The sequence below is a fragment of the Lissotriton vulgaris genome, chromosome 9 (assembly GCF_964263255.1).
Source record: "Lissotriton vulgaris chromosome 9, aLisVul1.2, whole genome shotgun sequence".
NCBI lineage: Eukaryota > Metazoa > Chordata > Amphibia > Caudata > Salamandridae > Lissotriton > Lissotriton vulgaris.
Window position 1 is genome coordinate 1,210,906,135 of NC_141697.1, and position 15,603 is coordinate 1,210,921,737.

Here is a 15,603-nt window from a genome sequence, read left to right on the forward strand (position 1 = left end):
AGAGAAAGCATGCAGTCAGTGCACAATCACCAGAAATGGCCACAATGGGTGAGCCTAGGGTGAAGGGTATTGTTGTTGTTGGTAGTCCCTGAAATAGTCCTTGCATGAAGAAGTCTGACTATTCAAGAAAGAATGGAATAGGATTATGTGCTAATCCTAAATCGAGCATGTTGTGAAGTCAATGGGGAGGTCTGATTTCCCTAAGCACCTTTCCACGGCTCTTCAACATTTAAGGACAAGTTTATTTGTGTAAGATTTATTGTTCGACATCCTAAATTAGTGTATAGCGAGATGGGTTTTCTGATAGGGGTAGGGGTGATGCACTGCCTGTAAATATCTGAAGGTATACAGACCTGCACAGGAATGCCACAGCATAGATGGCAGCACTAATCTTGGACAGGTTTCTGACCCACATAACTAACTAGTTTCCAAGCTAGTGGATTCAATTGCAGGAGTGTGTGAAATTTGTGTTTTTCCTTTTACAAAAATAATGCAAAATTTAGGAAGAATTATGCAAAACTATGGGCAATAAAAATCTGACATTTGTAGCAATATTTTTTTTTTTTAAAACAATTTTTATTAGAAAAGAAAGGAAAAAGTACAAGGCAATGATAAAACAATTGTCGGGTCCACAATCCAATGACACATACTGCGAATACATAGATAAATTGATGAGCACCACATTCTTCCCAAAGATTGACCAGGATGAAAGTGTCTTGCCTGTTCAGTAGGCGTCAATTACTAAGGGACAGAGGCGCACAGGCAGCACATAAATCAAGTGGCTACTTACAGGCAGGTCGGCAACTACTTGTGTTAGGGCATGGTTGCAGCGTCACTTACAGGCTCATCCAGCAATAAGCGTTTTTCAAGTTGCAGTTCAACTGAAGGGGACAGACCTAGATCACCCCTATATTTGTTCCACTTTCCCTCTTATAGTCCCATTTCTTGGGGCATCCTCTTTGCTTAAACACTTTCTTTTCGGGAATCATTGCCCTATCCATATCAATAGCCCAATCACACAGACCTGGGACCATCTCCACTCCCCATTTCTGTGCAATATCGCTTTTTGCGATGGCCCATCCCATTGAGGCCCATGTTTGCTCGATCTGCGAGAGATCAGTTGTCTCCCACACATTGAGGAGGTACAACCGGGGGAGGCCTTCAAGATTTTGCCACAAGCCCTCCATCTGTTTTGTAACCTTCCCCCAGTATTGCCCTACCACTGGACAGTCCCATAGGATATGGAAGAAGGTGCCTGTCTGGTTGCACTTTCGTAAGCATAAGGAATCGGGCCTCCTACCCAGCTTGAACAGAAGCTTTACATCAAAGTACACTCTGTGGAGGATTTTCAGTTGAATTAAACACAGAATCCTAGGGATAGCCACTTCTCTAGGAGAAGCCAATACGTCACGCCAGTCATAATCGTCTATGCTCCACAGGTCCGACTCCCAACTCTGTCACAAGCGTTGCATAGGATCCGGCCGATTGTTTAACAGTTTTTTAGAAGTAAGGCATATATAGCTTTTGTGGGCATAGACCATCTGTCCTCGAGTGAGGAGGACTCTGGCAGGGGTAGCTCCTTAAGCATGGCAGCTGAAACAGCATGGCTGATCTGAAGGTCTCGGTGTGCGCCAGTTGATACCTGGCCTGTAGGTTGGCGAAAGTGGCCAGTTTCCCCATTACCCATATGTCACCCACAGTTATTTGTAGCAATATTTAAGTACAAAATGCATCCTCGCGTCCTTTTAAATCTGTAGGAAATGGGGTCACCAGTTCCCCGGGGGTAGCCTGGCTCGAGCGGGTAGGCACCCGAAAGCTTAGGTGTTAAGTGACTACACAGCACACACATCCACTGAAACAATAAATGCACGCAAAGACTGAGACCACACCAGTGAGATTGATTAAACAATGTACTTTTATCAAGAATAAGGTCACGGTTGATAGTTCATTCGGGGTAAACCAGTAATCAAGGTAGCATTAACTAAATTTTTATTTCCTTAAAAGAGCATATTTTTCATCACTCAGCCATAAATATATAAATAAATAAATATTAAATAGTAAATAACTATAGGCCTGGCTTCAGCCTTGCTCCTAGTTAGCACCTGCAAGGAATTCCTTATATTGACATTTGAGTAACATTTCAGTTAGCAAAGCATTTAGTCAGCATTTCCTTAGGCAAAGGTAAACCTTTCAGCAGGATAGGAGTAAAACATTTCATTAGAAATAACCCTTTTAGCAGGATAGGAGTAAAACATTTCATTACTCAGCACTAGGTATCTCTATAGGCACTAATAAACCATGCATCAAAGTAACATGAGCATTTCCTTAGGCAAGGAGGTGCAATCCCGGTAATCAGAGTGAGCAGGCCTTAACTTTTCATTCTCTTCACTAGGCTAAAAACGATACGTAAATAAGCGTAACTCTTCTGGTGGGTAGAGGTAAGAACAATGGGCTTTTCATGAAAGCAGACTTTAACTAACTACCCCCCAGACAGGGGTTAACTTTCCTTAATTGAGGTCCCCTCATGGTGCCTTTTGGGGCCTTGGCCCAGTTACAGTACTTGTGGGGCCAACGGGGCCCGGCCACAGTCTTCCCCGGGGGAGGGGCGGACACGGGCCCCCCTTTTTACTCCTAGGGGCCCGCTTGTCCTCCGATTCTTCCGCCCTCCTCCCTGGGGGAATAACCTGGTGTTCTTCGGCTCTTCTTGAGCCCTTGCGCAGATCCAGAGGAGGGGGCGTGTGGGCCAGTCAGGGGAGGCCCGCGCGGCTCTGGCGCTCTTCTCGTGCCTCCCTCCGGCCCCAGGCTAGCTCCGCTGACTCTTTCCTTCGGATCGCGGCCCCTGGAGGATGTGGAGCCGGCCGCCAATAGCAGCGCGGTCGGCTAGGGGCGTGAAGTCGCGGACCAATCCGCAGAGCGGGCAAGGTGGGGGCGTGGCCAGTGACGCGCCGGCGTCCCCCCTCACCACGTGACGGGGGTGATGCAGGCTTCACCCCAGCGAGGCCTACCACGGCCTGACGAGATTTTGCGGCAGCCCTCTCTTGGCTCAGGGGGCTGCCGAGGGGCTGCAGTTGGAAACGACAGGCTCACTGGGGAAGCGCCAAGGCTGCTACGGGGTCTGACTGCCCTTGGTGCGCGGCAGGGCCGCGTCAGCACGGCGAGGGCTGCGGCGGTGAGTTGGCCTGCTAGCGCTTCCCTGAGGCTGCGCGGGGACGAGGTAGAGCTCCGGGTCACACAGAGATGCTCCCAAGCAGCGCTGCACGGGAGCACACAGCGCCTGATGGCCCACTAGCGCTACAAACAAATTAGGCAGTTCAGGAGCTAGCGTTCAGCCATAGCGCTCTAGGGCATCAATGGTCTCTGAAATTTCAGCGCTTCTCAGGCGGGCACAGTAGGAGGGCGCTGGGCAGATAGGTCAGTTCAATTTCAGTCAAGGCAGGAACGGCCATACGACAGTGGCGAAACAGCAAAGGGGTCCCAGATGGAGACAGGGAGCGCAGGGGATGACACAGCGCCAATACCTGGTTGATCCCCCAACAGTCCTGTGGGCAGTTAGATGGTCTTCTTGGAGCTAGATGGTTCCTTCGCCCTTTGTAGAGAACAGATTCTTGGTTTCTTGAGGAGGGGGGGGGGGGGGGTTGAGTTGAAGGCTTTCCTCACCAGGTCACTTCAGGTGGTCCCTGGGTTCCCCTCCCGCCGGGCCAGATCAGTGGTGGGCTAGTTCAGTGTTCCACACACAGCTTGGTGGGCAGCGCCTAAACCCTGTCATCCCCAGTGGTATAGGTTCCTGACTAGGCCCTACCGCCTAAGTCTCCTGCGTAGGGTCCCCCAGGTCAGTGATGCCCCAACTTACTGGAAAGTTTCCCTCCTTTTTCTTTTATAGTCCCAGGTCAGGTGCCCACTCTCTAAGATGGCAGTTGGTGACCACTCCCCTATTCCGGAAGGTTCCAGGAGCTTCTTCACTCTAGCTATGGGCAGGGAAGGTAGGCTGGTGTCGCAACAATGTTTAGGGGTCCCAGCCAGCTCCTGGCTACTAGAGTGCGTCTAACAAGACCACGCTGCAGTAGCAGGGGTCAGTGGCAGCCATGTTGGAAGTAGGGAGAACCTGCACCTAGCATTGATTTTAATATTCCACAGGGCATCTCAACCACAAAGGGCCTATACAACTTTATTACGATGGGGGGACATCCTGATAGGGGAGCGAAAAGCGAAAAATTTCAGGGAAAAGGGCCAAGTCCAACAAAACCCAACAAAGATTTTCCCGCAAAAAGACTCATAACCTATTTTCCATTTTCTAGTTGTCCAGTGCAGCGCCGTCATACAAATGGCAATAACGCTATGCAGATATCATCACTCCACTACATACTTAAAAACAAAAGTAAAACACATTGTCATTTTCAAAGCCAAGAGCTCAAACTTCCACAAATGCAAGACCGATTGCATTGCAAATGCTTGTTATGAGTTGCATGAGGGAATAAATGCATGCTACGTTACTAGTAATATCAGGAAGAGTGTTTCATTAAAGAACATAAAAAGGATCTTGTTCCCGGTGACTTTACTCTTCGTCTTGTCGCACTTCCGCGACATAATGTGGATGACACTGACTTTCATGGGCACACTGGTCGGGGTAGAGGGAAGGGGGATTTCGTGGGGAGGGGGAGGGGGTTTTTGGTTCGTGTTGTTTTTCTCCTGTCACTCTTTTGCCCTTCCACGCATGATGTCAAATCACTTATTGGGCATATCTTCATTGCTTATTCTGATGCACAAGGGAAGACATGCTTGTCTGTCCCGCCCGCAATGTATGCTCCAAGCTTACTTTTCTCGTAGAGATGTCTTACTATATGCCTGTTAAAATTTTCAATAAAACACTTTTGAAACTAAAAAGGATCTTGTTCTGGTCCCAGTGGCATTTAAGTAACTGGTTGAAACTTGTAGACCCCAGGTAGAGAGACCAGAGAGCTAAATATGCCACTCATGTCTAATATTTGTTTTTATCTTTACCAAAGGACACTGGAAATAAAATACTTGACTTTGGACATTCCTTTAGGTAGTTTTGACCGATTAACCTTATAGCCCCCCCGTGAAATACATTTTCAAAGAGCTCCCTCTTTAACAGAGATTGATGTGAATCCAGATGTATTTAATTCCGGGCGAGGACGCGGTGGTGAAGCATGCCACAAAGTTACTGTCGGTGAGCATTATTTTAAAAAGACATTTTTTTTGAGGGATGCCAACCTCAGTGATGAGCAGGAACAAAGGCTATACTCACACGTTTTGAATTAGGATCTGGAGTGGACTATCAATTGATCTGATTTGTTACTATTGGAAGTAGATTTAGCCTACCAATAACAAGCTTCTATTGCACCCTGTCGATTTTCATATGATCCGCAAATTAAATTTACAGAGCGCATTGTTAAAGCAAGTGATAGTTGGGTATAACTAGACCCGAGCAGAGTTAAATGGAGCGTCACACTGACAAGTGATAGGAGCACGGTGAACATAAGTACCGGAGCCATTGTTCTGTGAAAAGAAACTTGCCTAGTAGTAGCACAACAGTATCAATCCATAAAGAGCAGGCTATTCTACCGTATTTTCCGGTGTATAAGACGACCCGGCGTATAAGACGACCCCCCTACTTTGCTTGATAAAATGTAGGTTTTGTGCTATACTCGCCGTATAAGACTACCCCCACTTCCAGTGCAGTCCAACGCAGTCCTGCATAGCCATTTTGAGAATTTATTTTATTTTGGCTCGTACTTTGTACGCTCGCTTTTGTAACCTGCACACTTATCACTTTTTTCTCCAAGAATGTACTGATTGCCACCTCATGTATTTTGGATGCTCACTATTGTCACTTTTGATCCATGTAACTTAACGTTTGCTTTTGTAATTTGTTCTTTTGTTAACTGAGAACTGTTAAACCAGGAAATCTTTGCTGTCCTAAAATTGAATGATACCTGTGAAGTTAATCTTTGTTATGCACTAGAAAAATGTGAGTGCAGAATTGAACTCCGTCAATACTGTTCAGCGCTCTGACACCTTCGGGTAAAGTCCGCGCTATATAAAATCGCATAAACCTTTTTAGTGCATGATTGACGCCTGTGCTAGTGACGTACCAATATCCCCCACAGCCCCCGCGGTGCGAGGGGAGGGGGAGCTCCGACACTGGGCACGGACGGCAGATTAGAGCCCCTGGCTGGGTCCGAATCGTGGGCGGGAAATGGTAATGGCATGAAAACATACCGTAAAATTTTGCACCCGGCGTATAAGACGACCCCCGACTTTCCAGAACATTTTAAGGGGTTAAAAAGTCGTCTTATATGCCGGAAAATACGGTACTCAAACCTTGCCGGCTTCTATGCAGTATGACTCGTCACTAAAACATTACAACACACAACCAAACGATCCTGTCAGCAAGAATCCCAAAACCGTAAAGGTCGCCAAGATTGCATAAGTACTTCATGACCATGCAGATGTCGGGTATGTAGTATACCAATGTACTTAACATAAAAAAAACTCCTGTGAGGAAAGAATTTGCACATTATTTAAAAAACAAAATGCATGGAATATATACCAATCTCGGCAGAATAGTGAAATAGAACACCGGCCGTTTATCTTCTGCAGTTGATGTTCGGCGGCAAAATTAAGAGCTGCACTTTCGTCTTTGTCTGTAGGCTTATATGTCACATCTTCTCTAGGACAGCATTTTAACAGGACTGCTACAAAGTAGTATAGTAACGTTCTGCCATTTTATCATACATTTACATACTTCTCCTTGTTGATACACTTGCTTTATAGCTTTTTTTGGATTTCTAAAATTAATTTGTTGTCTTTGTTCCATAGAGTTCATGCATTTGTGTCTGCGGTGAGCAATGGCGAGCAGTGCCCCCAGCCCATCGGTTGCTCTCATCGGTGGTGGAATTTCAGGCCTGGTCTGTGCAGCAAGACTGGGCCAGCTAGGAGTGACCAACGCTGTGGTGTTTGATACTGGGAAGCGGGCGCCTGGTGGCAGATGCAGCAGCAGATACATAAGCATTGATGGCACACTTCAATTCTTTGATCATGCAGTGCAGTTCTTCACTGTGAGTGATCCAAGGTTTTGCAAGATTGTGTCTTTTTTGCATTCTAAGAAAGCAGTGCAAGTATGGCCCGGACCCATTGTCTCACTGAAACCGGGGCGTAAGCCAGAAGAAGTGAAAGGGTTTCAAGCGTTCATTGGCACTCGAGGCATCCAGACTGTCCCTGAATGCCTTGCCAGCCTTGTTCAATTCAGGGGAAATCAATGGGTAAACAACGTTCACTGGGACCCTGCCATCAAAAAGTGGAAGGTGGATGATCATGGATGGTTTGATTATTTGGTTATTGCCCACAATGGCAAATGTGCAGACAGGCTAATGGCAAGTGCAGGTGTGCCAGAAATTCATAAACTTCTGAAGGTTAAATTCGGGCCAGAACTAGACCCTAGATCTAAGGTTATGCAGCTTTGCTCTCTTTGGGTCCTGCTTGTTGCGTTCCCCAATAAACTGCGTCTTAGTTTTGAAGGAGCATTTGTGGATCACCCAGATATATCATGGGTAGGGAATAACACTGCCAAGTACAAATCTGAAAGTCCAACAGAATGCTGGACAGTAATCAGTACCAAGAACTTTGGTGCGATTCATAAAGTTCCCCAGGAATTTATTCCTCCTACCAAAGAGAAAGAGGTTATCCACTTGCTACTTTGTGGTTTTGGGGACGTTACTGGTGTAAATATAAAGTCCGCAAAGCCATGTTTCACTAAAGTACAGTTGTGGGGTGCTGCAAACCCACTGAATGTGCTTCAAGGCGAAGAGTGTGCTTTCCAAGCAAGCCACAATGTTGGAATCTGTGGAGACTGGTTGGTTAGCCCCTGTGTGGAGGGGGCAGCATTGAGTGGCCTGGCTTTGGCAGAAGTGATTAACAATCATTGGAAAGGAGAGAGAAGAGACATTGGACTGGGAAATCCTTTAATTCCCTCTGTGGCTCGTGCGCTAGGGGCATTTCCAAGCAACAAAAGTCTGCTTTTTCGACCCAAAATGCAGAGCTGATGCAAATAAAGTTGTACATTGTGCACAAAACTAAGACTGTAGTCCTGTGCCAGTATGTTTTGTCTGAATCTTATCACCCAGTGTTTGCTACCGACTTCAAACGGATTGGCCTTTCAGGTGGCTTCAAGCACAATGTTAAGTTTACTCCTAAAGCGACATGGCTAACTTTCAAGACGTTATTGCAGGTTTCAGATGTAACCCTGTGAGTCTGTTCGATAGGAAAAGGATGAACGTGATCTGCCTGGCCTATTACTCATTTGTGGTGCTATACACATGCTTGCAGCTTAGCCACTTTACAGCGGGCGTCCAGAATTGTTTTCAAGGGTTCAAAATTGGCAAGTTGATAAACACACAAGGCCTGAATGCACCATATTCTCTGTATACTGATGCTTCTAAGGAAGGGTGCCAGTCAGAGAAGGTAGGCCTGAGTTAAACACAGTTGGATGTCATTAGCCAGCTTGCAATGCTGCTTGTAATTTCCATACATACTGTATGCTGAGGCAAAACAATGTTAGAGCATCAGCAATCAACTTCGAAAATAGCCTCATTACCTTGTAAGTACACTAGGGTATAAACTTATTATTGCTTCAACACAGGGCGTACGAACTAAGGGGGTGGCGATTTTAGCAAAAGGGGGGGGGGCTCCAATTCAATAGAGTGTTGTCTGATAAATTTGGTAGATGGGCAATTGCTGAATGCCTGTATAATAGTGGGCTAAACAAGCTGACACTTTGCACCATCTATGGGAGCGTTTCAGATGAACCAGAGATGCTGATTGATATATCCAACGAGTTAACACACTGGCCCCTACCCATCATCATCTGCAGGGATCTCAAATTACATCTGCCAAGGGATTGGACAATTGGTCCTGATTACAAATATCATGGTAGGAAACCATGAGTTTTCCAAGCACTAAAAGATTTGTTCATTATACATGGTCTAATAGATGGGTGGAAACCTAATCATAATGGAGATCCCGTATTCACCTTTTATTCATATCCTCATTCCCGACATGCACGGTTAGATTATATGTTTATGACAAACTCGTTGAAATCTTTGTGCTCGATAGAAAAATTTCCACGGGTACTGTTGGACCATAATCCACTAATGTTGAGCTTATTATGCACCCAGACTAGCCGTCCATTTACGAACTGGACATTTGAGAGGGCATTATTGAAGAATGAAAACTATTGTCAACACATGAGGGGGTGGATCCTGGGATTTATCGAGGATAATTTTGGTTGTGCGCCTATTGCAATAGTGTGGGACGCCCTGAAGGCCGGCATAAGGAGCGAGACACTGCAATTTTCAATCAGATCAAATAGGGAAGGTAAACTCCATATGGCAGCATTACAAGAAAATGTAAGTAAAATTGAGAAGGACTTGATTATAGCAACACAACAGGGCCAGGCGATAGATAATGTTTTGACTCATGTACTCGTAGCTAGGAATCTTATATCAGAAATATTCGTGGAAAAAGCCATCATCAAAGCATCATTACAGAAAGAGAAAGTATATGAGCTAAGTGAACAGGTTGGACATCAATTGGCAGTATGTATAAGAGAGCAGATATCAACAGGCACTATAAAAGAAATTCAAGATCGAAGATTAGGTTTAACATCGGAACCATCTGAAGTAAGGGCATCGTTCCAGAGATTTTATCAAGATCTATACACAGAACCTACTGTGGGGTTGGGGGACCCTGATTTATATCTAAATACAATCCCAGGGTCTAGATTTGAAAAAGAAGACCAGGATATACTGGATGATTTACCTACTTGGGTCGAGATTCTCCATTCTTTAAATTCGCTAGCTAGTGGAAAGGAGGCAGGATTGGACGGGATCCCTACAGAATTTTATAAGAAATTTTCTGACCAATTAAAAAGAATAATGGCAGAACTCTTTATTCAGATATTTCAGGGGGAGAGCCCACCGGCCTCATGGTCAGAGGCTAAGATTGTGGTGTTCCTGAAAAAAAAATAAAAACCCTCTCGACTTAAGATCTTACCGTCCTATTACATTGATCAATGGTGATTCCAAAATTTACTCTAAACTTTTAGCAACTAGGCTTGCACCAAAAATAAATAAAGTAGTATCATATTACCAGCATGGGTTTATACCAGGAAGGTCAACAACTGACCATATACAACGGGTAATCTCTCTATTTGATTATACGGAGTCAACAGGAGACCCTATGGCGCTTATCCTGCTGGACGCAGAGAAGGCGTTTGATAGGGTCTCCTGGAGATTCTTATGGGTTGCAATGTCTCATTGTGGAATCACCAACAGATTCATCAAGGCTACCCAAAGGCTCTACAATAAACCAAGATCCAGGGTATTGGTAAATGGGCTTCTATCAGAGAATTTTTCAATTTCGAGAGGGACAAGGTTGGGGTGCCCTTGCTCCCCTCTTCTTTTCGCAATATATATTGATCCATTCATCCGATGGCTGGAGAGCCTTGCATCAATACCCCCGATTCAAATACGCAATCATAATACTAAAATCTTAGCATACGCCGATGATATCGCACTTGTTACTAGGGATCCCAATCTAGCTATGCCTGTGAAAGAAGAAGAGGCGTATCGGTTTGGGTTAATCTCGGGCTATAAATTGAACTCCAATAAAACCGAGATTGTTATTAATAACAAAATTACGATGAGAGACCCAAGAGTGACCAAGGAGGCCGTATATTTAGGTGTTAAAATAAATGCGAACATTGAAAATATCATTGTGAACAACATAACCCCTCTGATATCACGTACTAAGAAAGAACTGATCCGACTGAATAATTTACATCTCACTATTGGTGGTCCCTGTAATGTGATCAAGATGATTTTTTGCCCCATTTTTTATATTTCTTTCGAATTATTTGTCTTGATTTTCCTCCCCATATTTTCAAAACTATAGATTCTATGTTTTCTAGCTTTATCTGGGGATATAAGAAACCCAGACGGGCACTTAAATGGCTAATGCTACCAAAGGAGAGAGGAGGATTATCTCTGCCTAATTTTAAACTTTATTATTGGGCCACCGTCCTAAAATACTGTGTCAAAATGATCTCTCATGATCAAACCAGGTTACCCATCCCGACCCCGCAAGAAATAATACTAGGAGAATTATGTACTGGCTGCTTCTGGCGGCATGTAAATGATAGCTATTTTAAGAAAGTTAAGTTCAAAATTATTGCGGGGGTGTACAAAGTGTGGAGCAATGTAACGTAGACTCTTGGGGTTTGGGCGATACTCATACTACACTCCAATGAGTCTTAATAATGATTTACCAGAAATTTTTCTGGATAGCTGTATTAACAGATGGGTCGCGGCTGGAGTGGTACAGTTGGGCTGTTTTTACGCATCAGAGGGCTTTAAGATGTTTGAAGATCTACATGTAGAATATAATATTAGCCACAGGGATTTTTTTAAGTACCTACAGGTTAGAGATTTTTTAACAAAGAAAATTGGCGGGCGGTGCAATTTCAAGAATAATCAACTGATTGATAATCTCTGTAAAAACAACACATCTAAGATTGGGGATATATATGAGTCCCTGAATTCAGTCTTTCTAGATGATATGAATAAACAGTATTCTTTTTGGCAGATCAAGTTGGGAGTACAGTCTACTATTCCCCGTCGCGCATATGAATTATCCCAAACATCGCTAATGTCAATAAAACTACAAGCCCAATGCTATAAAACATTCTTTGCCTATATTATACACCTGAGAAAATTGCAAAATGGGCGACAGGGAAGGGTACTACGTGTCCACGTTGTGCATTATCTGGGGCTGATATTATACATATGTTTGCAACATGTAACACGCTTAGTATTCTGATCAAAGATATATCCGAATTCTTGTCTGAATTGTGCCAAATAAGAGTGGACGTCTCAATCGAGGAAATTATGTTGGGGGTAGCAAACTGCGAGCGGCAGGAAAACATGCAGGGGTTGATCTTTGTGGGTATGGCAATCCTCCGACTCTGTATTGCTTCGTCTTGGCTCGATCCCAATCCACCTACCTTCCAACAATGGAGGGCTTGGCTACTTGCGACCTGCAGCCTTGAGGTCGCAATCTATAAAAATAAAGGATCTAATAAAAGAAGAAAGGGTATGCAGATCTGGGCACCGCTGCTGCAGTGGATTCAGAGACATACATAGGCTGTCATATATATACTATCTCGTATTACTATCTATTTATCATGATTTAACTGCTGTCTCCGCATATGTCCTAATGAACTTTAATTTATTAACCACAGATTTATGAATGTAATAAGTCTTTTTGTATATCATTGTTCATGGGGGGTGGGAGGGTGGAGTTTGTGTATATAATGGAAAAAATTGTCAATAAAAATATTTTTTTAAAAAATAGCCTCATTACAACAAAGTAAAACATTTTTGAGAATTTCTCAATTAGAAGTGAAATTCTTAAGCCCATGGTTCTAAACTGCTAGTTCCCACCCACCAATATTCCACCATATATGGCTTTATGGGAAATATCAGTTGGATAATCCGCCCAGTGTTGCCCTTTGCACGCTATTTCTCAAGTCTCAGGCTGCACCTCCTTGACGATTATGACGCAACAGAAATATGCAAGTTGTGGCTCATAGTTTGGTGAATGAAAATGTGGCCAAGCACTTTGGGCTGGAATGTGCATTGTGGTGCAGTGTCAGAGAGAGTTGCTTATGGTTAGTACACTCTTAGTGTGGCACAGCTGAAGTTTGGATCTTACTCTTGCGTGTCTGATGTCTTGGTAATGCTTATGATGTTGTGTGTGCCAGCTAGAACATGCATAAAGGCTCATCAGGGAAGGTACTTGTGGTAGGTGTCTTATACTAATTTCCTGTAACCCGACTAATCCAGAGAACAGCCCCTGTTTGTACTAACTGGGTCCTTCCTGATTCCTCACTGCAGCCCACAACTTCTGTTAAAATGCGACTGATTCTTAGAACTGGCCTGTTTCATCAGGTGAGGGTCCAACTAAGTTGCAAATGGCAGTTCCAAGTTAAATAATTTTGAAATGCCTCTTGGAGGGGTGCATCCGCAGTAGATTATAACCATTTGTTCAAATGTTTAGTGATTTGTGGGGATTATGTTCCAAAGTTAACCCTGTTTTACTATTTCAATTTATTGTGTCCTGAGGCATGGTCATGTAATATAACAGTGTTGCAATCATGAAATCATTCTCAGGCTTCAAGTCGGTTTAAAATTATATTGTTTCTAGATGAGAGGAAAGGTAACCGTTGTCGTGTAGTTCCTACAAACCTATATAGGATCTACATGTTTAGACAACATACACTTTAGGGTTGGTGTCCACCCTGTCCCATCAGGGATCGAGGAAACTGTGTACTTTTCGCTCAGTCACTCGTGCTCACTTCGTCTCCGAGAGATACACAGAATAAACGGTGGGGACCTTTTTCAGTAAGCATTTATTAAACCAGCGTCATTCTAGTATAAAATAGGTGTGCTGAAACAACCATTTGACAGTAACAGATATAAATGATTATAAGCACTAACAGAGTAAAAGGATGGTAGATTTCTACCATTGTGCTAAAACAAAGAATACAGGCAAGTATATTAAATACATGACAGTAGAATGTGTACTCCTAGGATGCAACCCTAACTAGATTTACGTAGCGTGAATCTAGGTGTAAAAGCCAAGAATCCCTCTACGATAAAGTCAATCGCATTACCTGAAGTGAGAGGCTGTGGGACCCCGTCTTGGTCTCGAGATGAATACCCCGCAAGGGATGTCGGACCACAGCGAGCTGGAGTGTCTGTGTGCAGGAGCCGTAGCGTTTCGAGCCAGTGTGTCGGCATGGAAGTCCTTTTCTCCTCTTCTATCTCAGCAAGATATATATATATATATATATATATGTATATATATATATATATATATATATATATATACACACACACACACAAAGCTGTACCCCCTAGGGATATACTTTGCTGTGTCATGTCAGACTGGGATGATCGAAGGATTGACCCTTATACATAATTACGCAGGAGATGGTAGGCCTCCTGTAATTCCAAGAATCCTCATGCATAATGAATTAAGCTTAAGCTTTTCATAGAGAGAAAACCCCATATCATCTTTGGACATTACCGTAACTAGGTAAAAGGTCAGTTCTAAGAATCGGTATGTAGTGTAATGGTAGGGGAGAATATAGGTGAAAGGTTGGGTGACTACCTACGCATATATTGGGATACCTGGAACTTAACACCGTGGTAGACCAAGTTCAAATGGTACATGAGGTTATGCATAGTTGTTTCCCGGTGTGAAACCAGGCTCTATCAGGTACACTACAGCTATGTAGGTGAGCAGGACTTGGGTTTATTAGGAGGTGTCAGATTCCCGCAGGTCAATGATGTACTCTACCTAGGGCTAGGTATGTGATAGGAATTCAAGGCTGTGATGTATCGGGTCAGTAGAACAAGCATGTTGTGCAGTCTAGTTTTAGATGCACGAAGGATCTGAAAAAGGCATATTAAATATGTACAAATGGGATACCAAATGGAGGATGGCCTTGGCAAAATCTCCTAATTTGATCTGCAGCTGAGCTTGTGCTTTTGATGGAGGCTACAGTAATCAAGAAATAGTCATTTTGAAAGTCTGCCCTGGGTTTTGTTGGGCTTCTACCAAGTACGTTAGTGTGTTGCTGTTGTGTTGCTGCAAAGCCATTAGTCATTCTGCTCATACTGTAATTAATAGTCCTCTAACGTCTTCATGATCAGTCCAACTATGGGAACTAACCAGATAATATGTAATCAAGAGAAGGATATGGAGGATTCATTTTTAGTTTTATCTTTTCCGTGAGCCCTAAAGAACGAAGCTCTTTGCAACCCATTATTCAAGATAATTATGTTACGGTGCGAATATCCTATCTTTCCTGACTTTCACTTAATTTGTTTAGCTCGTGGACATCCATAAAAGGGCTACTGTGCCGGAAAAAATATTTGATTTACTCTGTTTGCTAACAAAGATTATGTGTTCCCTCTTATAATGGGGTGTTTTTCTTGGTGGTGCTTCTCTAGTGCAGGTGTCTCTGGTTTGTTCTTTTTTTTATTGAACCAGTCAGAAAGCAGTCTTTTGGGTGGTTCAACGTTCTTTAGGTCAATATAGTTTTTCCTGTACATGTCCAAATCTAAAACTGTTATCATAACTGAATCTAATGATCTAGCCAAGAATATATATATATATGTATATTTATGTGTTGTATTTGATCTATTGCCCGTCTGAAAGAATAGACTCTTTATTTCCAAAAGGCTTTATTTATCTGGCAGTCACTAGCTAAGGATGGCAACTTTGATGACAATGATGCTGTCTGGCGTTTGTGTGGCAACCTTTGGTCCACTAATGTTGCCAGGTAGTTTTTAGGGCCACAATTAAGCATATCGTAGAGGGGTAGTCCGCAAAACTATGGAAATAATGTGCATCTACGGGACAGAAGAGCTATAGATGGCTGTTGTTGATGCTCTGTTTCATCTCTGGTAGCAAGTCACATGTCAGTGTTCAACCTAAGTGAATACGTGTGTGCTGAGA

At 43.5% G+C, this 15,603-nt stretch overlaps 1 protein-coding gene across 3 annotated transcripts in view; it reads left to right on the forward strand.

Moving 5' to 3' along the window:
• Positions 1–8,097, forward strand: part of LOC147693049 (uncharacterized) — a 34,044-nt gene extending 25,947 nt beyond the window's left edge. For all 3 annotated transcript variants that reach the window (XM_086939296.1, XM_086939298.1, XM_086939297.1), the window contains one exon: positions 6,841–8,097. In XM_086939296.1, the coding sequence (XP_086795422.1) occupies positions 6,870–8,063 (1,194 nt within the window). In that variant the 5' untranslated portion in view covers positions 6,841–6,869 and the 3' untranslated portion in view covers positions 8,064–8,097. The remainder of the gene's footprint in view (positions 1–6,840) is intronic.
• Positions 8,098–15,603: the final 7,506 nt, after the last annotated feature.